General features: G+C 39.7%; 1 protein-coding gene across 1 annotated transcript in view; it reads left to right on the top strand.

Annotated features, from left to right (window-relative positions):
* The first annotated feature begins 465 nt into the window (after positions 1-465).
* The window catches only part of IRS1 (insulin receptor substrate 1), a 33,508-nt gene continuing 8,725 nt past the window's right edge, over positions 466-25,248 (top strand). Inside the window, exon 1 of the mRNA XM_075201950.1 lies at positions 466-4,565. Within this exon, the coding sequence (XP_075058051.1) occupies positions 1,304-4,565 (3,262 nt within the window). The 5' untranslated portion in view covers positions 466-1,303. The remainder of the gene's footprint in view (positions 4,566-25,248) is intronic.

The raw sequence follows: 25,248 nt of genomic DNA, 5'->3' as shown, positions 1-25,248 counted from the left end.
GACGTGTTTTTCATCTTTCCTCGGGTGACCCTGTCAGCTATTAGCAGTCACAGAGGCAGGGCTACTACCCGTCCCCTGGGTGCACAGACAAGAAGACCTCTGACTAACAACGGCACACGCCGCAGCACATTACACCGGGCACTGTACAATCTCTTTGCTTTTCATAAATAACATTAAAGTGAATGGATTCCACGCCTTCTTACTACGCCGTCTCTCAACCAAACCTACCCAGGCAGGGTGGAGAGGATCAGCGAAGACTGACAGGAAGCAACGGCCAATGAAAGGGCGGAATGTGCCTCCAACGCCTTCTCGCAGCTCCATAGTAGTAAATGGGAGGGGGCGTGGCGTTGGTGCATTGGGAGCGAGCAGGCTAGGTTGAGCCTGGCGGCAGCCTCTGTCTCCACGCAGTGTGTGTGTGGTGCTGCCGATGCGGTCACGTGTTGCTGTGAGGGAGACAGAGGCGGCGGGAGCTGGGAGAGGGGCGGGCGGTGCTCCCGGGAACTCAGACACAGACACAGCTTGTTTTGGTTTATTTCGCAAGGAGAGGTGGGGGAAGAGGGAGAGCTTGGCAGTAACTCCAGCAACTCCTGTCTCTGTCCGTGCAGAGGACCAGCTATCTATCATTGTACCTCCCGCCCTCTCCTCACTGCAGCCTCGCCGGGCAGGGTCCGGTCGTGCACCCCTGAGTGAGTGAGGGAGAGAGGGAGGGGGGACAAGTCTCCAGTTGCCAGCCGGGGGTTGGAGGAACAGGAGGGGGTGGGAGTGCAGCTACCTGCCCTCCTCTTCCCATCAGATGCCACTTCTGCAACGCGATGGGACTGAATGGGGACACACACAGGCAGTGATTCCCTCCCAGCAGTGACATTGTGCTGTTTTTGGAGGGGTGTCTGCAGCCCGGTGGGAGGATTAAGCAGAGCTCAGGCAGCAGAGTGATCAGTGATTCCCCAGACACCATTCACCGCAGTACTTGCATACATACATACATACAAACTTGAACACTGGCTCTGCAGACACACATGCAAACCAAGATGAATCTCACCGGGTGTGTACTACTCCTTGCACCGGATTACATTGGGTTTATTGCTGAGAAGCTCTGTTATTCTGTGGATTTGCTAATATAAGGAACGATTTAAGGAAAATACAACTCTGCAAAGTGGTTATTTCTCCCTGCACGGTTTTTTTTTTCTTATTGCAGTTTTTTCCCACTCAGAAGTGGTGCTGAATGATCTGTGAATTTGCATAGTGTACTTGTACTTTATTTACAAGAACTGCATCGTTTTTGTACTATTTATACATTGGTACCATGGCCAGCCCCACAGACCCTCCACCTCAAGAGAACTTCTCTGATGTCAAGAAGGTGGGCTACCTTAGGAAACCTAAGAGCATGCACAAAAGATTTTTCGTTCTCAGAGCTGCCAGCGAGTCAGGTTTAGCCCGACTGGAGTATTATGAGAATGAGAAAAAGTGGAGGCATAAGTCTGGGGCCCCAAAGAGGTCCATTCCACTTGAAAACTGCTTTAATATCAACAAGAGGGCGGATTCAAAGAACAAACATTTGGTATCTCTATACACTAAAGAAGAGTGTTTTGCTATTGCTGCTGAGTGTGAACAAGAACAAGAAGGATGGTATCAGGCATTGGTGGACCTGCATAACCGTGGTAAAACTCATCCCCATCATTATAGTGAAGGTGCTGCCAATGGGGTCCATGATGGAATAAATGGAGAAGATATTTATGGGGAAGTAACACCCCCTGGTCTTGCCTTTAAGGAAGTGTGGCAAGTGATCATGAAGCCTAAGGGTTTAGGTCAGCTTAAGAACCTTGTTGGAATCTACCGATTGTGCCTGACACACCGAACAATAAGTTTGGTTAAGCTTAACTCTGATGCAGCAGCTGTAGTATTGCAGCTCATGAACATCCGGCGATGTGGTCATTCGGAGAACTTCTTCTTCATTGAGGTTGGTCGTTCTGCAGTCACGGGTGCTGGTGAATTCTGGATGCAGGTGGATGACTCTGTGGTGGCTCAAAATATGCATGAGACCATTTTAGAAGCAATGAAGGCATTGAGTGATGAGTTTCGACCCCGCAGTAAGAGTCAATCTTCTTCTAATTGCTCCAACCCTATTTCTGTACCTCTTCGAAGGCATCACCTCAATCATCCTCCACCCAGCCAAGTGGGGCTAAACCGGAGAGCCCGCACAGAGAGTGTTACAGCCACTTCACCTGCTGGAAGCACTGCTAAACATGGATCTTCATCCTCTTTCAGGGTCCGGGCGTCAAGTGATGGAGAGGGTACGATGTCAAGGCCAGCCTCTATGGATGGTAGCCCAGTAAGCCCCAGTGCAGGCAGAGCTCAGTCACATCGGCACAAGGGCAGTTCTCGACTTCACCCACCTCTTAACCACAGTCGCTCCATTCCAATGCCTGCAACTCGCTGCTCACCCTCAGCCACCAGTCCTGTCAGTTTATCCTCTAGCAGCACCAGTGGACATGGCTCCACTTCTGACTGCTTGTGTCCTCGTAGATCCAGTGCCTCAGTTTCTGGTTCTCCTAGTGATGGTGGCTTTATTTCCTCTGATGAGTATGGATCCAGTCCTTGTGATTTCAGAAGCTCTTTCCGGAGCGTGACGCCAGATTCTCTTGGGCACACACCTCCAGCTCGAGAAGAAGACCTGAATAATTACATCAGTATGGGCAAATCCAATAGTCTCATTCAGAGAGGCACACAATCGAGATACCAGTCAAGTAGGATTGAGGAGCATACTGACCTTGACAAGGTTTTCAGGAAGAGGACTCATTCATCAGGAACTTCTCCTCCCACTGTTTCTCATCAGAAAACCCCATCGCAGTCATCAATAGAGGAATACACCGAGATGATGCCTTCTTATCCTCTGCGCCTCCCATCCTTTAGGCACTCTGCTTTTGTGCCCACTTACTCATATCCAGAAGAGTGCCTGGACCTCCACCTGGAAAATAACAGACCAAACCAAAGTGATGATGGCTACATGCCAATGTCGCCTGGGGTCGCTCCTGTGCCTACAAAAAATGGTGACTACATGCCTATGAGTCCCAAGAGTGTATCAGCCCCACAACAGATAATTAACCCAAGACGACATTCACAGGTGGACTCCAATGGCTATATGATGATGTCTCCTAGTGGTAGCTGCTCCCCAGACAACTGTAACTACAGCAAAATTTGGACTAATGGTACCAACCCAAAGCTGTCCATAGAGAGCAATGATGGCAAATTAGCTTGCAGTGACTACATTAATATGTCTCCAGCTAGTGGTTCTACTACTAGCACACCACCTGATTGCTATCTGAATTCTGTTGAAGAGCCAACCAAACCTATCTGTTCGTACTTTTCTTTGCCAAGGTCCTTTAAACATTTACACAGAAAAAATGAAGATGGCCATTTACGAATCTCTGTAAGTTCTGGCCATCCTTTGTACACTGAGGAATCCTCTTCTTCCTCTACAAGCAGTGATAGCTTGGGGGGACAGGAACCCCAGCAAAGCAGAAAAGGTGATGCTTGTCTACAAGGAAAGAGCAGTAGATTGACCAGGCCATCACGACTCTCTTTAGAAAGTAGTAGTAAGGCCAGTACATTGCCTAGGGCTCGAGAGCCTGCCTTACCTCCAGAACCAAAGAGCCCTGGAGAATATGTCAACATAGAGTTTAACGAAAAGGTCTTCCCTGGGGGCTTGGTATCTTCCATACATTCACCATCTTATGTGCAAAGTAGAGTGGTGCCGCAGAGAGAGAACTTATCTGAATACATGAATATGGATCTTAAGCACTGGAGGGCAAAACACTCTTATGCCTCATGCACAGCATCATATAAACAGTCACGTAAACCTGCCAGTAATGTGTGCTCTGCTGACGTATGTAGTAGTCGTCCACCTGTTCGAGGTAAGCAAGTTCCACGGGACTATATGAGCATGCAACTTGGTTCTCTTTGTTCAACATACAGTCAAGTACCAACAGCCAGGACCACCCCGAAGCCAATCTCTCCTTGTAAAAGTAATTATGCAGAAATGTCAATTGGTGGGGTTCCTGATAGCGTGCCTGCTGCACCCCCATCTGGTAATAAGAGCCTAACGGACACAGCCTGCTCTTCTCTTCTGGGCCAGGGCTCTGGCCCCAGCGCCTTTACCCGTGTCAGCCTAAGCCCAAATCGCAACCAGAGTGCCAAAGTTGTTAGGGCTGGTGACCCACAAGGCAGGAGGCGACACAGCTCAGAGACATTTTCCTCCACTCCTACCACAGCCCGGGTAAATGCTGGCCCTGTTTCTGGGGATGATGTAAAGAGACACAGTTCAGCATCGTTTGAGAATGTCTGGTTTAGGTCTGGAGACACAGCTAGGAGAGAGTCTCTGCAAAGTTCAGATCACCATCATAATGGCCTCAATTACATTGATCTGGATCTAGTCAAGGATTTGAGTGGCCTTGAACATTGTAACCCCCATCAACCTGGGATAACCCACCCCTCAGATGATCTGAGCTCCTATGCTAGTATCACTTTCCACAAGTTGGAAGAACGCAGGAGCCAAGCAGAAACGGAAGGTAATTACACTTCATAAATTTCATGAGATCTTTTTTTACTACTTTCATATTAAATAGTATTGACTATATAGGGAAATACATATTCCAGGTCATTGAATCTGTCATCTGTAAATACCCCTAACTTAAACGTTCAAACAAGCAATCCTACATCGTCTTTATTATTGATTCCCTCAAGTTAAACCTCGCTCATTTGTAATTTATATACAATTTGCACACTCTGCAAAGTTTAATTTTAGAAGTAGTTTGTAAACCAATGTGAGTGCTTTAATGTATAATGTATTTCACCCTTTAAAGGGTGTGGCTAAATTGTAATGATCAGTCACTGTGCTTTTTGTCTTTTAAAAACAAACCCCAAAAAATCTATTTTATATTTATTGAAGCAAATTTCAATTTGTTACCTACATGTGTGTTTTGATAGATGTAGATATAAAAATAATGTTCCAAATTGAACAATATGGTGTATGACGTTGTTTACAATATGCAAATATATATGTAGGTATGTAGTGTGCTTTTCTCAAAAATTTCTTAGTGTTACCAAAAGGGCTAGCTTGTGTAGATCTTGAAAACTAAATTCCTAAATATTTCTTGTTGACTGATATAAAAATGTTATCATGCATTCAACACACTTTTATGTAATCATTTTTGTGGCAGAAGTATGGAAAAATAAAATATTACATTTTTATTTTTGTGATGAGATGAAAAAACATTAATGTAGGGGGAATGCCTAATTTCATTATTCTATGACGGCTGTACTTGTAAAGGTCTGTGCAATTCCGTAAATCTTTTAGAAATGAAATATTTGACTTTTCTGTATTAAACATTCTAATGTAAACCAAAATACAGAAAAGTTATGTATTCAATGTTGTGGTCTCCTAATCATAAAATTAACTAAGTAAAAAGTGTGCATTCCAAAATAAGTATTCAGGTACTTGGGGAAAGCCTCAAATGGTCCAGGTCTTTATCATCATAACATGTGATATTGTAATACAAAGCCTTGTGTTTGTTTTCCCTGGGTAAAGCATGTATTACATTTTGTGTAGTCTGCCCCGTGTGTTCTGAGAGAGAACATGTTTTAAAGTCATTGGAAACTTTAGAGGGTTATCTAAATGTAATCGGTTTAGATTGGTCTCAAATCACTTCCTTTATGTCCATGATTTGTGTGAGTTTGTAAATATCCTAAAATATATATATATATATATATATATATATATATATATATATATAACCACATTGGTCATTATTGCCTTGTTAAATGGCAATATCAAACTTTGTAGTTTGTCAAATTGGTGTAATGTTTGAATGATGCAGTGGACTAATGATTAGCATTTTCACCACTCCCATTTGAGTATTACTTTGTGTGTGTGTGTGTGTGTGTGTGTGTGTGTGTATAGAGTATTTTGTTGTGCCTAAAGTATTTAGAAAGGGAATTGCATACCTTATTGAACAGTGCTGATGCCCCTTATAGTAAACCATTCAGAATGCAAACCTTTTTGAATTGTTCATCATTTATCGATTCATAGGTACTTGATTTGCATGTGACAATTAATTTTTACCCTATTTAAAAATAGATCTAAATTCGTATTGTACATTTTTGTGCATTCAGAACAGCTCTTAAGATTCTGTTATTATTGGAATTTCAGGAATATAAATATAAAATTAAATCCTAATGAGCTTCATGTCAATGCTCTTAAGTTTATTTGGATGGAGAAAACCCATGCAAATGCTCATCCATTCCTGCTCAAAGTTTGTCATTCTATTCTATGCAATATCCAATTATTCTCTGTAATAAATTTAAGCCTTTGCAATATTAGACACAACGTCTTCTTGCTGCGATTTGTGCAATTACTACAAAACTAGTGTTTGTTATATGATCACTTGCACATTAGAGACTATTTTAACAATGCTTCTTGTTTTCTTAAGTTGGGCTTTGGTTTGTTTTGGGCTGCTCTAAGCCTTGTGTCTGTTCATAAATGTATGTGTTTCCAAAATGCTTTGAGAATGTTCCTGTGAGTTTTAAAATAGCCCAATACTTGTGCATGTGTAATATTTAGTGTGGGTGACTGAACAGACATAAGCACGTTCAGGGTGAGATAATGATGTTTAAATGCTTGATTTTTGTATGAGGTTTGTTAGACTAACGTGTCTAGATCAGAGCTTCATGAATGAAAAAATTAGAGCGTGGGAATCTATCATTTCATGGGCTCTTTGCTTCTATCCCGCCCTCTCTTCCTTCTTATTAGCACACATCCGCTTAACCCCCAAGTCTCTCCATAACCATTTGGCAGTAGAATGCCTTTCTGCATCTGTTTGTTTACTTTCTTCCTGAATTAACAGTGTGCTCCTTGCTCCTATGTTTTAAAAGCAATTACATTGTCCTAAGCAGCTACCATCCGCATGACTTACTCTATATCATTACCCTTGCTGCACTGCATTTACTTTTTGTAAGTATCAACCACCAAAAGATCCCCAGTCAAGTTACTCTTTGTTTCCACACATCTTATTATTGTCTTGCAAAATGCAACACTATGGCTGCAGTGGCCTTTAAGTCATTATCTGTCTTGTTAAATGGTAACATCAAACACTTTCTGTTCCTGTAAAAGCTTCCTTCCCTGACCCCCAGCATTGGCAGATAGGAGCTAAGCACGTCACTTTCCACATGGCAAGGTATAGAAGACCCTGGCTGTCTGTACGTCTGCCGGCAGGTGTGAGCTTTCTTCTTACGGTCAGGAGACAGCCTGTCTGCGTTTTGTGTCTGATATGGAGGCAATTGATGTTTACTTGTATATAGATTTGGAGCTGAAGTTCTGTGTCAGCAAAGCTTTGCAGACAACTTTCAATAGACAAAACAATATCTTTAAGCAGTTATTACATGTTTATATTTGATTTGAAACCACTTTCTCTTCAGCTTAGCCCCAAATTTATATACATATTTTGCATACAGCTTTAAAGGTAAAAGTGTGTTGCTTTGAACCCTTGTCCATCCTTGATTGAACAACAAATGAGCACAATTTGATGTCCAAGCATTGTTAAAAAATAAAATGTAAATATCTTAGATTTAGAAGATGGTTGAGACTGATGAGTAACATAAACCTGTACTTGCAATTATGGCATGTATTACTAGTCTCTTAAGTAGGAAACTACAATTCAGTCGTTCAGAATTACAAAGTAATAGGCTTCTGTACACTTGTCCAAAGACCTCAATTCCACAGTCATGTGCAGCAGCAGAACTATGTACTCATGCACAGCAGTAAACGTGTCAGCTATGAGCAAGTGCTTGAGGCACGTTGGACAGATATGTGTCACTATTTTGCTTATTTCAGGTGTGACACAGGTTTGTTGTGAATTATTTCCTAAATGTTGGTTTTCTTGCAGTTTAAGAAGATTTCATTCTGTTTGACTTGAGTGGATTATTTACAGAGCAATAAGGGTCTGTTTGTGTACACTTCTATGTAATGCATGTAGAACTATTATTCTGACTCTGCCTTATAAACTGTTGTTGCACAATGTTTTATTTGGGTGGCACGGTGGCTAGTATTGCCGCCTCACAATGCTGATGCTGTAGGTTTGATTCTGATCAGGGCAGGTTTTCTCAGTGTTCCAGTTTCCTGCAGGTCCAAAAACATACTAAGGCTGGGCTAATTGGTTGGCTTCTGATGGAGTGGACCCTAGTGTGCGTGTGGGGAAAAGAATGAGCAGAGAATTTAGACTGCAAACTCCACTGGGGCTGGGACTGACATGAATATTAAACATTCTCTGTAACTGCTGCATAATATATTGGCGTTATATAAAAGGTAACATTGTTTTTTTTTTTTTCTTACATAATGTATTCATGTGTGTATATATAATATTAATAGTGTTTTGTTTTTTTATTGTAAAATTTAACATCCTATCAAAAGATGTTGTAATGAATTGACGCCAAACAGTTTCAGCCCGAGTTACTCCTAATATACATTTTTGAAGTTTCAATTGCTAACATGTCAGTATTTCTCCTAAGTGACATTATTGGTAACCTCATAGATCATTGAAAAACATCAGTGATTTCCCCCAATGTAAATGATCCTTTTCATCTTTGTAATATGGATTTTTTTCCATCACTGTATTATGGGTAAACCAATACAATGTAATTTAAAATAATTTTGTGTAGTTAAATGGCGTGACCCTTTTCTGCCTATCACTAGAAAATAATTCTTATTTGACTGTACTTAATAAGCTAAAGACACTGTAACATGATCCCGGGCTCCTGTAAGAAGTACAATACAGTGGGAATAAGGACTGCACTGTGTTCCAAATAAGGTCATCTTGCCTAACACTCTTATTTGTACTGTATTTCTGTACATCCCTTTTTCTCCTGATTTTTCTCACTGCATTTTCAGTGCAAATATCTTCAGCTCCTGTCATTGAAAAGCAATTTGCTGACATCGTAAAACAATCATGTTTTTTAAAGGAACTTGGTAGCCAAGTTCATTCAGAAAGAAGGTCCTTTAATTGCCCAATCAAAGCAAAAGTTAACAGGTCCCTATGAATGCTGTGCCTCCATAGAACATAAGCTAATGGGTGTAGTAGTGCTTTGAGTGGTATGAATGATGAGAAGCATATATAGCTTTCTGCTCATTCACAGCTTGTCCTTAGTGCTGCAATGCCCTGGCAGTGTTGACTTGTGTGCCCATTGCAAATGGGACATGCAAAGGTTTCGCCTCCTTAAAATGATGGTACTGGGGAAGATTTCTGGGAGTGACGGTCACTTCCCCAGCATACAGCTATTATGCTCTTGGGCAGGTAGAGAGCAAACCCATTTCCATCAGGTTATGTTTGAATGTAGTTGAACAATGACATCATCTGTCATCGTCCGGCTGTTTAGTGGTTCCTAATTGGATCCAGTTGTTCAGTCTGGCCACTATTGCTCTGATTCGAAGGCTGGAAAGTTTATGGAATCCCCCTTCCCCCCCCTCCTTTGTGGCTTCTGATAAAGTGTAATTTGGGTACTAGAGGTGTCCATGACACTTTATTTTATCACTCATTTTGTTGATGCTTCATGTTTTATACAATTTACATAACAATGTACAATGCTTGTGACTCCGCAGCCACAAAAAAAGTTGCAAACTCTCCTTTCTACTCAGTTGTATGCTGGCATGAAACTAGACTTGATCTTACCTAAATATTGAGATCTGAAAATGCAGGATCAATGTTTGTTTTGTTTATGAGCCAATATATGGCATTTTAGAAAAAACTTAAAGATAATTCAGTTGCTAAAGTATCCTTTAATCTAAATACACCAGGTCATTGATGCTGGCCCTTTATGTTTGTGTGGACAGCGCATGTTGAAGATTAAATTTGGAAACAATATTCATGTAGAATCCTAATTGAAGAAAACAATTTATCATATCATGTTTTGCCTTAATTAGCTTATTTATAAATCTTCCAGGAGACCATTGGCTCTGGGTCACAGCACCTGACTGTGTTAGAGGAATTTTTCTAACAATGGGATTTGAATTGAATACTTCCTATTAAAAGCAATATTAACATGATTTCCCACAGTTATTTGTTATGCTCTTTCACAGCAACTCTCTAGTATAACCCACTGACTTGTGGACTCTCATCTTTCCAGTCCCCTTACAGTCTCCTCACCTCTGCTATTGTCAGGCAGCTTGAGCCAGTTGCCTGTGACTCAGTGGTGCAGTGGCAGCAGCGGAAGGTCTGCTCTAACCTGCTGGTCTTCAGGAATCTGTCCTCAGCGAACTGCGCTTTGTGAAATACTTGAATTAGCTCTCTGCGCAGTCACTGCTTGCTCTGCACACATGGAGAATTGACCCCTCTAATACTGTTCTACAGCACAGCTATGTTCAACCATAATATTTTATACTTTGCTTTTTAAAAAAAAAAAAAAAAAAAAAGTACACCTTCAGGGATTAAAGGCAATCATAGTATATCTTTCGATTTACAGACTGTCACATATGTAGTGTGTGTACTATTTGATTAATGCATGTGTGCTTATGACTCATGGCAAAAACAATAAAAAAAGGAAAGTATGAATTGAGTTTACTCCAGTGCTCTCCAATGTTTTATGAGTTGTTACATGATGCATTAATATCAGAATACACAATAACATCACCATGAGTCTTCAGAGACAGGCAATTAATAATAATAATAATAATAATAATAATTATATAGGGCCTGCATACTTTGCAGCAGTGTACAGTTGGGCATAGAGAGAAGTGTGCTCTGCTCACAGTCTTACAGTCTAGAAGGTCACCTTTTTAGTAGCAAGCAAAGACTCTGCAGGTTGTCTGATCAAAGCTTTTTATGACCAGCACAGTGTAAAAAGTCTACAGATATGTTTGCATGACAAAGTGGTGCCTGGCAGTCTCTCTTCATAGTATATACTGTACTGTGTATACTATGTCATGAGTTGTAGCACTGTATACTATACAATGCTACAACTCATGACTAGTTTCTAATCTGAAAGTCATCTTGTAAATGGTCATAATCAAGAGGCACATTTGATAAGACCTTTCTAGAGTCTTAAAGGTCAGTTGACTTTAGCTCTCCAATTTGTAATAAAGATTTATATATATTACAAAATTGGATGTTGTCCTAGGGCATCGCTATGTCTGTTTTGTAGATTATGTTGTTGTGTTTCTGTATGCATATCTCAAGTCTTCTTGCAGATCTAATTCTAAGATTTGTCAGACAAATTTTGCAACAGTCCCCTCATCATGGTTATCTGGGAAATATCTTTTTGGTTTTTGATAACAAACAACCCTATGAAAGGATTGTATGAAAAGGATATACAGTGTGTCATGTATATAACCAGCTGTAGAGTGCTATATTGTTGTGGAATAATGTTTTGTTTAATATAGAAACCTCTGCTGGCTGTACAAATGATTTCCTTTAGAATTGCTTATGGCTTTTTATTTGAAAGGGGCTACAAAGATGCTGATCTATCTTATTTTCTCCTCTGCTGGCAAATGTTGGATTGATCTAAACCTGTCACATGCTGTTTTTCTCCTTGTCTTGTGTTTGTGTGTGTTTCGCAATCCTCATTTATAGTCTCTGTTCACAGGCCAGGCTCTTTTCTCTTTCCAAACCAGCAAAAGGCTAAAGAAGTGATTGACTGCTGAGAATGGTATATCAGTTTCCCATGTTCAGGCCAATCTACTAGAGTATTTTTTACTTAATTAAACCAGAGGAATGCAATTCCATTCCCAGACTTCTATTTGGTATTGTTACAGCATCAGTGCTATGAATTTGTTATATCTTCAGCAGACAAAGAGCTTTTGCGTTTTTAAGATACAGTTAAAGTTCATGTGCAATTTATTTTACATTTTAATATAATTTTACAAACCATTAGTCTTAACGCTATTAGTCTTTTCAACACCAAGTCACCTCTATAACAAGTTTGGTGTAGGGGCTTAAAACGTGTCCCCACACTGTGGCTTGCACACCTTTTAAGGTAACGCCTATCCTCAAATGATGGCAAACAAAGGAATTGCAGACTGTTGTACATGAATAGTGCAAGCCAGGGCTAAGCTTCTAGATTAAACGGCCATCAAACCAATTGCCGATTGTCCAATCATCGCCTAACAAAGGTGGCTTTTTGCTTTCTGACGATTCTCACTGTTGTCGTCCTTTTTTTTTTTTTTTTTTTTTTTTTAGTCACTGTATTTTGTGAATCGTGTGGTCCATGTGGCAAACCTGTAACAGGTGTGAAGTTCATCTGCTGTACTGGGGGGGGTCTTCAGTAATGTTATCATTGTAGAAACTCCAGAATGACTGCTAAGGACAAGGAAGCATCACTGAACACCCGGATTTGTACTGTTTATCTAGTAAAGCTTCATGGTTAGCCATTTGTATGTGGTGTCCTACTGTGTGTATCATCTGAATTATTTATGCTTTTCTGCACTTCAGTGCTGTGCATTTGTTTCCATGAAGAGGGCAGTATCCTTGTTATCACTATGTGTGGGTCAGTTAACGGAAAAATAAAAATAATTTTGTTTATAAACCTGGAGGTTCAGAAGGATTTGGGCTAAATGCTTTGCATAGCGGTTAAATATCGAATGTTATGTTATTGGTCTTACAACAAATGTAATGTTCATGTCTTATACATGTAGTTGTGTTGGGTTAGTTGTGGAGCTGCACAATGCTCTATCTGGTACACTTGGTACTCTGTTTCTAATAATTTTCTTCTTGGTTGATTCCTGCTTTAGCTTCACACATATAGTGTATTCAAAATGGATAAGCTGTAAATTGCATCATTTAACATGTCTGTAGAAAGCGCCCAGTGCTACATAAATATCTAATTTATTGTGAGATGGGTTTGAGCAGTTAATTTGTTTATATTTTGCTGGGGAGCTTGGAGATGTATTGATGCACAATTTTCTGATGAAATTTGACATATCTAGGTCACCTCCTCAGAAGATGTCTTCAGAGATTTATCCTGAAAGTAACTGGGAGTTGTTCTCTTTTTGTGCTGTTTTCACCAACAATGAGTCATTTATAAACCGCAGCCCTGTATTCTGAGGGGCGCATCCCCTTCAGTCTTGGGGACATGGACGTAATCTGCGCTTAGTTTTGCTTTTGGAGGGTGACTTATGAAGGGCAAAATTTCATTTTGTGGCACTCTGCTGTTCAGTTACAGCAGGTGCATCTATGCATCTGCCAAAGCTCATGGGATTGTACAGCGAAATGTCAGCATATGTGGGGGAGAACGTTCGGTGGAGCCAGTGTGCACAGTTTTACATAGCTATGCAAGCACAATTTAATTTTCCTGCGTGAGGTATAGAAATTCCACAAAGGGGTGGAGAGAACAAATTTTTGGGAGGTTTTTTTTCTTGCTGTGTGGAGGGATATATAGCCTTTTTCACTCTGCACAAGACCAGAGTTGGCGGAGGTCGTTCTATACTTGGACACGTGCTTCCAGTTCAGCGGAGAAACACATTTCTTGGTGCACTTTGCCCAATCTACATAAAAAAAAAAAAAAAAATTCCCACAGAAATTCGCCACATGGTATAGTCTCATTTATAGGCTAAACCAATCATGAGAACGAACAAGCCATTTTTTTTTAGGAGGAAAACTGTATTTTTTAATTTAATAAAAACAATGGATCTAATAGGACATGGACTTTGATGTGCCCTTTGCACTTTTTGCACAGTGCATCTCTAAAGCTGCACTGCCATCTTGGAAACAGTCTTTCCTAAGTTGGTTCCTAGCCGGAGAACTAGAGGCTCCGCCGTGCAGCACTTTCTTCCCTGGGCTCCAGCTAGGGGAGGAGCCACTATAGGAAAAAATGTTTCCTAGGTGGTAATGCAGCTTTAAGGTTTCGCCTCCCTGGAGACCTAGACATAGTTGTAGTCTTCAGAGGCATGTCCTAAAAGCAGAAACTAGCTGAGCTCTGGGTAGACACTATAGACATCCCAGATTTAATGTGCATTGAGGGTTCCTATGGAGAGTGTTTAGAAACTAATAGTTACAGAAAGCACTGTCAGTGACAATATGTTTGGCAGCATAGTGAAATGTTGCAGTCTATTGAAGCTGAAGGAGAAAATGATTTTTCTGCAAATGTATGTATAACTGAGAGCATAACACCCTTATTCAGATCAGCATAGGCTTGCTATCCGATCTTTACAGGTATGTAGAGCAGATTTGAAAATGCTTACGAGAATAGTTTAGAGTGAATCTTCTAGAAATTGACAAGTCAGACGTCTGTGGCTGTTGTGCCAGCCTGTGTTTGCCACACATGTGCCAGGAATCGCCGGCTTTATCCATTCTTCACAACGCTGACAGCCAGCTGCAGATTTGCATCCCACCTGCAGTTGCCTAATTAGCATGATGTCTGAGGCGTATGCGAAAATCCCTCATTGCTGCAAAGGGTTTGTCAGGCAGACACCAGCGGTACCTACGGCCACAGATATGAAGAAAAGATCTAATCTCTTAATAATTAATCTGCTGGGAGGATTTCTTAAGGTCAGCACTGGGGGTTTGTAGTCATGCACCTTGAAAGAGAACATTGCTGGATTTTTTTTCTCTGTTTTAGACAAAGAAAATTTAGGATGGTCTCCAGGCACTTATAACCAAGACATTTTACTTCTGGAATCTCTAATAGCTTCTTATTTCATTAACTCCCAAGAAGCCAGTTTAAATTGCCCTATGACCCGGCTCCTCTTATCCTGTAAGAACTCTTTTGTAGGAAACGCTGTTGTCTTGGCAGAATCTGAAAAATCGATTGTGAACAAACATTTTATGCAGACAGTGCATTTACTTTGAGTATTTAATTTGTCATTGGTGTAAAATGAAGCCCCGAGAGTGGCACTCGGTCTAATACAGAGGTGCTGTAGGAGGAACTGTAGAGATTGATCTCTCTAAAAAGTAGGTGGGATTATCAGAGATTGTTTACAGTTAATGCTGTATTTTTGCTACTTGGTCTGTTTTTACACAAACTTGTATAGGCAGGTCCTTTACTTCCTATATAAATAAACTATCCAGATTATCTTTTACCACCTCTAAGATATGTTCTCCATGGACCAGAGCATGTAATGTACAATTGGCTCTTACACATGTGTCCCTGAGCCCTTGCTTCAAAAATTTGTGCTGTGTGACACAACCAGTTAATTAGAATCCTCTTATTACTTGGAGTTGGGCTCACTAGCGATATCATGTCTTATTTGTAAATACAAATTGAGAAGGGTTGGGATAGTATCTGTTTGGAACGTGTGCATTTATGCTGTTGTATAATACGTTCACTGTAAAACGTCTTTCTTTTTTTATTTTTGCCAAAGTGCTGGTTTATATGGAAAGTGCATTGACCTGTATCGGGTGCAAGTTTTGAATCTTAATGGAAGGTACTAGTCAGTCCCTATTATCACATACTGAGTAAAATGTAGGACTGTTCTCCTTCATCTACCTGGAGACTTCTCAGTGCAGCCATTTTTCCGGACCTCGCTAAAATGACAGCGGGAGGTTTGTGAGCAGGGGGACCGATCGCGAGCATGAGACAGCTCCCGGAGCTCTGGCCAGGGAAGAGAATTTTTTTTCTCAATTTTATTCAGTAGGTGGTAGTGCAGCTTGATGTCCCCTTAATCATACTTATTACAAGACCAAAATGATGCTCGAACAAGAATATTTTAGGTGAGAAAAGAAAAAGTTTACATTAATAAAGGTCATACAGTAGAAGTAGGCAGAACCATAGTGTTGTTGGTTTTGTTACACTGACCAGGCTCTCAGTTAACATGAGCCCATTGTATCCGAGTACTCCGCTTTGTAGTTGAGACAGTTCCCTAAGGCACAGTGTGGATATGCACCTGGTTATACGCTTAAAGAGTACAAAGTTGTACATTTGTGAACACTTGATTGTCGATAAATAATAACGACAAACTACACCACATTGTTGATTTTACAGAAGACATTGTCTGTAATTTGAACGAACACCTCTTCTCTGCACCCATAATGGTTCTGTTGTATCTAAAATGAAGGTTATGTCCTGAGTAAAATGTTAGTGTTTAACAACTCTGAAATGCAATATAAGGAGACAAAAGCTAGAGTATTATTTTTGCATTGAGCATTACTTAAGCACTTCAGGCAGCCAAAGGGCAACTAACATGCAGCCTGTAGTGCTCACTTCTCTGAAGGCAAAATGATTGTGGTCAAGCCAGATATATTTGTCTCATGATGACAGGATGACTATAGCTGACTCTGCAGTGATGTCACTGAAGTAAAACTAGCTGTGCTTGGAAAGATGCAATACTGAAGTATTGGATGATATATATTTTGCTGTTCTCCTAATAAGAATGTAATCTCCATATACTATGGTTCTCATATTTGCTTATTTTTTTTAATCAGGAAGAGGGATGCCTACATTGTTGTTATGTGAAGATGCTGTATTGCTGCACTAACAGGTTAACAGCCACATGGTAGGAAGGTGCAGCTCTGGCATGTTATCTTGCAGGCCTTTGAACTTCTGGTTTGGAATGTGCTTCAGTACGGAAGAGTTTTTGGCGCTGCTGAGCCCGCGGGGCCTGAAACTCAGCAGAGGAATGTTATTGTGTCTTCAAAGCTTGTTTCACACAGGCCTTTGTTCGGCCGGATCTGTGGGGCAGTGACTGGCTATTATCAGGCACACATAAAGCCCCTCCAGCCCTCCTATTCTGATCTAATTGGGTGGTGATGTCTATTCATCTTCAGGGCTTCAGTGTTTTATTCAGCAGGACGTAGCGTTGGAATCTGATGTTAGTGAGTCATCTCTGAATAGTGGTGGTGATTATTGTGTGGCGTGATTTTTAAGGAATATTCCCCATTGTTTTTCTATTTTCCCTATACAAAAAAAAACAAAACAAGTTGGTTAGAACCCCAAATGAACAATCATTTTTCCTCACATAGCCATGAAATGCCTTTGTACATCTACAGCAGGTGCTTGTTGTGTATTTACCAACACACGTTTACTTGGCTGTTTGCCTTTACAGCCCTTTCTCTGGTACTTGGAGAGTTGGTACTAATAGTTATAAAGAAGAAAACATTGCGTAGCCCGAATCCATGAGAATAACACCAGTGCAGCAACATAATATTTTCCTGCTGTACTAGTTTACACGTACATCACTGCAGATGTCAACATAAACTATACAAACAGCAGTGAGTCACTGCCGAGCTGCAGGAATGGCGTCCAGCCAATCCACCTTAGAAGCGCTCCAGCCTCCATTGTCCTGTGTACAGCATTCAGGGAAGGTAGTAGCTGTGCGTGTGCCTCACCAGCAGTTCTTCTACATATCTGTTGTTCAAGGATACAACGATCATCTTCTCATAATTAAATTAAAGATGCCTTTGGGAGTAAATTCTAGACTCCGGAAGATTTTATCACCAATTGTTGTCACTCAGACACACATGCATTGCTGGCCCTGTACTTAGTGTCTGTAGCTAACGTTCAAAGCATTTATTTAAACATGACTTTGTCTACTTCTGGCTTTCCATCCTGCCTGTTTTGCTATTGAGAACGAAGTAACATATGGACTTAATGTGTTGGTGGTATTTTTGTGCGAGAGGGGTTAAATTTGGAAGTTTTTGCATTACTAACTTTCTGGCATGACTTCTGTATCTTGTTTGAACAATCTTGCTTTCTTTTTTCAAATTTCATTCAGTATGAAAACGTCAAGTATTTTACAACCCTCCACCCTTTCTAAACAGTCCGACCTTGAATTCCTAGACTGTATCACACATTTTCTGTGATTCGTGTCCTCGATTCCTCTTTTCTTCAAACCTTTGGCAGAAAGCAGGCTGGTCCCAGGCCAGTTTAGACACACAAGTCTGCGTTTAGGTTAGGGATATTGTAATGAAATCAATGTTATATCAACCTGACTCCTTGCCACTGCAAGGCCAGAGTACAGGCTGGGAACTGGCAGACACTTAACCCTTCGCCACTGAATAAATTATATTTAATGTAAATGTGTAAACAGGTTTGTTGGCTGCTAACTTTTCACTATCCGTACTTGAGCTGCAAAAAGGTTGACGGGTGAGAAGGTTTTTGTTTTACTCCCAGGTAATGTTGTGTTTTCTCTTGGCATAAACAGTAAGAGAATCTGCTGTGTTGTGAAAATAGCATGCAGATACTGCCCAGCCTAGCTGTGTATGAAGAGCTGTGTGCAATAAAGGTCCAACTAAAGTTGTATGAGCAGGATGTGCCTTTTTATATATAAAGTAGCTGTTTAAAAAAACAAAAACACAACAAAAAACTATTTAGGAGTGTCTGCAATGCCTATCATTTTCTCACCTAGAAAGTATTAAAACAGCTGTTAGCGTTACTGATGACTTTAAAGAGATCTAGGCAAAGATTGCTTATCCCATTGCTCCTGAAGGCAATGTTGTTTGTGGGATGTTGATTGAGCGTCAGAAGTGCCACATTCTCATGTCTTTAGACTTGGTGAGCATTATAATGATCACGTCATTTCATGCTTTGAGAAAGAGCCAACAAATGGTGGGGTGTTGAGGAACACCCAGTGTGCGGATACTAAAAATTGGGTGATGTAAGCTTTACATTAATGATGATGTATGTTAGAGAACCAACCTACACGTCCAACAACAGCGGGACAGCCATCGTTTGTATACAGCTCTCTGGTCTATACAGGGGTGTAAGCGTAATCTTCAAGAAGCAGGTCGAGCTCTTCAGATGTGTTTTTTAAACTAATATAGCCATGATAATAACCTAAACCTGCTTTGTGACCAGTGCATTTTGGAAGACCTTTTCTATGGAGTTATGATCAGAATGGAGCATAATGTAATACAGTTGAACTGTACTGGAATTTAGACTGTAAACATCTTTCTGCAGAGCACATGTTTGGCTCTGTGCGTAGCCACGATGGCTGTGAGCTGGAAACCCCAAGAGAGCTTTACTTTCAAAATGTGTCCTCAAACGTGAGGTCACGCAGCTGATGAAAGCTCTGTGCGATCGGAAAATGATACGCGGGGAAAGCAGGGAGCAGCAAAGAATTTAATGGCTTCAGGCCACAGCTTACAGCTATCCGATAGCTCTCTCCGCCCCCACAAAGCCCCAGCTTTTAGCATAAACTCTACCTTCTGGAGAAAGATCTTGTGAATGCCTGCAGAGGCAAAATAGCTTTGTGAAGAGGGTTTCCCATTGAGTCTATTTAAGAGCAAAAAAGTTGCTCTTTATAGTCGATCTCTGGCTTTAAGACTGTGTGACTATTATTATCTTCAGTAATTGCAGCTTTAACCCTTTTGCGGAAAAGGCTTTTTAACACATTGCCAAAAATGTGCTAAAGGTGTTGTCAGTTGAGTGGATTAGACTACTAACCCTGTTATATTAGGAATACACAACCCTGTTATATTAGGAATACACCTTGTCACATGTTGATCGGTTTAAAGGACCACTAAATCTAAAATAAAAGTTGGATTATATAAAAAAAGCTGTGAATAACATTAACAAATGTATATGTAAAAGTTTCTGGAGCTTATTAAAAGATAAGATATTTGAGAGAAAGTTGTGCTTATGGAGGGAGATATTTTCCCACACCTCCCCAGTAATACAGCCGACAGACAATGCAACAGCCAAATAGCTGATAATATAGGACAACAATTTGCACACATTAATATGAACTATCTCTAAATCTGTCAAAGTGTTGGAACTTTTACATCTATATCTGCTTGTGTCATGCTCAATGCCAAGGTGTGTGCGTGTTTTTTTTTTTTTTTGATATGTGGAGTTTTTTGTCTAATAGGTCATGTTTAGTTGATTCTGACCATTAATAATCCTGTGTAGGAACCCTGTTGGGGACAGCTGTTGTTTCACTACACTTATTGTTCATGACTGTTCATGTATTTTCTATGTAAATTGAAAATAAAGTTGAAAAAAACGCTTTGGAAGGATTTAGTTTTCTACATTAGGGGTTCTTGCTTTTAAGTATTGTTTTTACTTTTAGAAGAAATGTATGTGTTGATGGATATTTGTTCTACAGTTTCGCAGCCTTTTAGTGCAGTGTTATTTGTCCCCTCAAAATAAGCACCATGTAAAGAGAACTTTTCCAACTTTTATATTAATTCATGGTTTTATTGCATGAAAGTTTTTTGACTCATTTAGTGGGTGTTTACCTTGAATATGTTTTACTTTAATTATGTTTCTAGTTTGGGGTTCTTCTGAAATGTACACAGGATTGCTGATTAAAGATTTATTGGTCTTTGCAATAGATCTTTTCTGTAAAACACTTGTAGTGAAGACCTCAAAAACTATAGTGATTGCTGTAGAAGTACAGATCTTATTAGGGCAGGATTTCACATGTTATCGGAGATAAAATGTAATCCAGATTTCAGTTTTAAATGAAAAAGTTTTAGAATAACTATATGTGCTGTGGAAAATAGGAGATATAGACTTGTTTCAACATAGCATATAAGCTTGATGTTTATATTTTAAGTATTGAAATTAAAAATTGATGAGAGAAACCCAATTTAGCATTTTCCAGTTGACTTTACCTCTGGCATTGCTGTAAGGATGTTATGGTGTACATTTGAGGGGATGCCTTTACTTACCTATATGGATCATGTATGATATGTGGTCTGCAGGATTGTTTAAACACATTCGTTTTTGTTTTTACGCTGCACCTATATTGTGTAGTTTATCTGAAAACAAAGCAGTTTAATAGTTTCCCCAGATATTTCTGAACACGGGCACATGATGTTCCTGGACTTGTTTAAAAAAATAAAAGAGAGAGAGGGCATCTGCTCTCATTTTATGTGTTCTGCATATCTCTTTCCAAACAAACTCTTGCTAATCATTAGTAATTAAGTACACACATCTGTTCTAGGACTGTATCCTAAATGTTTCCTGCCATTTCAATGTTTGTGTCTTGAGTGCTGACCGTCACGATTTCTATCAGTTATTTCATCTGAGAACTTGTCAAGCCTACACATCCAGCATTACTTATCCCTTGAAGTGTATAGCCATGGGTTACTGTCGGCATAGACAGGATGTATAGATGGAAACCTAAAGTTGATATTTTAAACTTAACTGTCATAGTGGGTTTTTTTTTGTTTTGGGGATTAGTCAAGGTACATGTAGGCATTTCTCAATCTGCACCTGAATGATATAAAACTCTGGTCTTTTATATAAATACTGTTTTTGCATCAGGAACAGGGTTCACAGATACGTACGTACTTGAATTTAAGTTGCTCTAAGTACACAGTTGCAGTATACAATTTATAACGTGTATTTAGAAAGTGAGTGCAAAATCTTTTCTTCCCCTGTTTTTTTTTGTTTTTGTTTTTTTGTTTTTTAAAACCAAAAAAACAGAACGTGTATATATCCTTTTCAGATTGTGAGTAGCGAGATTGCAGTTCAGTTGATTGTGTCTCTGTGGTGACAGAGATCTTTAACCATGGGTATCTGACGCGTGGCACAAATGGTGCTGATGTGCGGTTTTGCTTATAATGGTTTTGGCATGCGTTTATACTCTATTCTTCCCAGGGAAAAAAAAAAGCTCTCCGAGCTCTGCATACTTCTGAAGACTGTAAAACCACAAGATGATATAAAAGAAAGGCGCTGAGAAAATTCAGCAATTGCAATGAAAAGATACTAAAAATAGTCCTAACTAGAGCAAAACAAACGGCTTGGGAATGTCGTGTGACTGAACCTTTGTTGAGCTATAATTAGTCACATCCATGTAATAAATATATACTTTGTTTGGAAGGTTTTTACTCCCTCCTCCTCAAATATTCTATAAACAGAGGCATATTTACACTCTGCTGGATTACATTTTGCTTATTAAAAACAACTTATTGTCCCTGAAATATGTGATGCATCCTAGTCTATGTCTGGCTCCAAGCCACTTCTCCACAGACTGCAATAACACTCTTTCCTGGTGTAAATATTCATTGTCCGCTCGGAATTATACATGCTTCAGATGTCAGCCTTTGTAATGGCTGGATTATTTATATTGACTTGTCTCTTGCCCAATACCTACATGTATAAATGTAATGGCTCTGTTTAAGAATACCTTTATGATAGGTCTAGACATACACATCACAGTGGGTTCTGACTAGCAGTGAAGCTCTCATCAGCTTTAAAGCTACCAGGTACAGTGTTACTGTTATCGTCCCAAATACTGCCAGATTTACGGTCCCTTCTCGGGGTATAGGTAAGAATGATGCACAGAGGAGGAGGGAGTCTGGAATGATCTGTAAGGTACTTGCTCTGTAGGAAATAAATGCTAGACTGAGCTTCTTGTGGAAAACCTCTCTGCCTTCATAAAGTGAGAAAACAGGAATGTGATCCTCTGTTCATAAAGCTTTACTGTTGAAATACAATAAATGCTGTTCTTTTTTTTTTTTAACTTTTTTTTTGTTTAGTTTATTTTTTTAAAGTTGAGGATTTAAAGATGGTCACAAACTGATTTCACAGAATCGAATGTGTTTTGAGAGTGATACCCATACAAATTGTCCAGGAATATACATTTAAACACAAATGCTATGATATGTGCAGCTCTTAATATAGCATCCAGTTGCATCCCGAGCACAGATGTGATCGTCCGCAACATCAACAAGGCCACTTGATCAGGGCCATGGGATCTCTTGCATGCCTCCTGAAAAACATATCTTGGGCAATTTAGTAAAAAAATTGTACGCATACAAAGTGTTAATTCAGGAATGAACATTTTATTTGTCATGATTGGTGTGCAAACCACACTGTTTCCATCTTCTAAAACCACAGCAACCATTTCATATGCAACACGCACACTGATGTGCTTATTATTTTTCTTCTCATCTCCGTTTCCAGTTTCATACCTTTTCTTCACAGCATATCTATATCGTACCTACGCACAATTTTGATTTATTTTCCACGGTGCCTGTTTCAGCTGCTAACTTTAGCTGCACATAAACAACACACAGTGCAGCTTGGAGGTATTGGTTTTCATAGAGGCAGCAGGGAAAGCGCAGGCAGCCGGGAATATTCTACTCTAATGAAAGCTGGGAGCTGCTCTGCAGTGTTGCTTCAGTGTAAGACTCCAGCTTTTGTGTTTTTGTCTTCATATATCAAGTATGGCTGGAGTCATGCACAGGCTCATCAGGGGCTCTCTAAAGGTTACTACACTTAAATTGCCAGGATTTGACCTTTAAGTTCACAATCTCAAAAACAAGCTGGAATGAAGTATTCATACTCACAAGCCACATGCAGTACAAATAGCCACTGTCACAAAAGCAATTCTCTGCAGTACTAGCGTTACAGTATCAGACATCATTTAGTGCTATTTCTGCAATAACTGCCTATTTCATTACAGGGGAGTTAAAGGGTTGACTGACTTTAGGGTCAGTTGAGGGATGATGCTTCAATAAAATGCTTTATCTTCCTTTCTTAAGTTACATGAGCTGCTTTTGAAATCACAATGGTATTCATTTTTTATTTTTTTTTTCATTTCACATTCATCTTATTATATTGTGTAGTTGGAAGGAACTAGTACATCTTTATAAAGTGTAGAAATATAAATGATCAGTTCATTATTTTCAGTTTACCGTAAATTATGTCCTCAATTACTTTTATGTCCATGCTCTTACTCTCTGTTACATAGTTACTTACAGGGGTTTCCTTTGACATGAATCGTCTCTTTAATGGACAAAAACAAGTTCTGTATTATTTACTGTTCCTGAACAGCGAAACAGTAATACTTTCAAATATAATCGGAGTTAATTTAATTTATAGTATTGACTAGTACTTAGTGACAAGCCTGCAATTGTCCCCTGTTTTAATTTGTTTTATTATGACTCCACATGATGCACAGAAAAGCAAAAAAATAATGTGAAACAAAGGAGAACGTATAATATGCACGGAGTAAAATAGTCACTAGGTTAAGCTTTACAGTTAACTTGTGCTGAAGTGAAAGGACTACTGTTGTTGTATATATTCCAGTGTTTATCTCTCCTTTTGTGGTTGCTTAAGAGGACAGCACTCAGTGCTGTCTGTGGCTGCCCTTGTGATGTCCCATTCATGATGGCTTCAGGTATAAATGATCATACATTCCACAACACCGTGGGCCGGGAAGGTGCTGCGTGGTTTCTGGGCACTACGGGCTTGTCAGTGTTTAATGTTTCAGAACATATAGCAGCTGTTGCTATAGCAGAAGAAAGAATTGTGGTATGCTTCATCGTTGCTTATGCTTGCATCCAACATGCTTTAATGCTATACTATATATTAATGCTTTAAAACAGTCTTATGTGGCACACATTCAGTATATTGTACCAGTGTATGTGCTTTGTCACACAGTTATTACTTTGGTTGTTTTTTTTTGCTGTATGAGATTACAACACTTCCCTTATCTGGAGCTTTCATATATCAGATATCAGACCAGCAATACATTTCTAGCTTTGGGATGACGTCTGTAGAACATTTGTTCTCTCCTGTCATAATAGGGTTCAGTGCTACCTATTCTGGTCGCTATGATAGAGGCTAATCCCTTGAACATGTTATGCAATAAATTGATTTTTACTACTGCTGCTCCATATGTTGCAAATGGTTCTCTTTTTGTCCCCAGCCCTTAAGGATAATTAATGAATAGTTATACCGCGTTTCCTTTTCCCTTCCTTTGAGTCCTTATGCGTAGTTTAAAAATAATTCATCTGTCATACATGCTGGCCCACATGCGTTTAGATGTTAGTGAGTGCGTCACGCTCCCCCAGCTGGCAGCATTCCAGGATTAGAGTGCTTTGTAACAGTCCAGTTAGAATCCAGGGACGTATCGGCCAGTACACTCCCTCTTTACCTCCTGCTTGCCTTTGTGCGTAACCTTATCCCAAGAGCACTTCAGCGCCATTCAAAGTCAAACATGGGAAGGGATTCTCTTGCGATGTGCAAATACTACACCGAGTTCTGAATGTTCAGTGTTTTAATGGCTTTCTCAATGGTTGTTCATAGATGTGTGTATTCCCTCTGGTGTTATTAATCCTTCAATGAACAACTTGTTTGGCTTCATAATTCTGCTGTAAGACGCCCAGCATCACAGAGCTGCCATTGCTTTTCTTTTCTTTTTATTAGATTATTTAAAGACAGGGTTTGTAAAAGTAAACAGAATCTGAAGAGATTATATATAATTATTTTTTTAAAATTAAAATGTATATTCACAGGTTAATTTTTCATACATTTATTTAACTTGTTGCTTGAAGATGATGCTAGTTATGTTTACTGTATGTGTGTGATGTCTTGGGC

The sequence above is a fragment of the Mixophyes fleayi genome, chromosome 3 (genome assembly GCF_038048845.1).
Source record: "Mixophyes fleayi isolate aMixFle1 chromosome 3, aMixFle1.hap1, whole genome shotgun sequence".
Lineage (NCBI taxonomy): Eukaryota > Metazoa > Chordata > Amphibia > Anura > Limnodynastidae > Mixophyes > Mixophyes fleayi.
The sequence above is the reverse complement of the archived record's forward strand: the minus strand, read 5'-3'. Positions and strand labels throughout refer to the sequence as shown.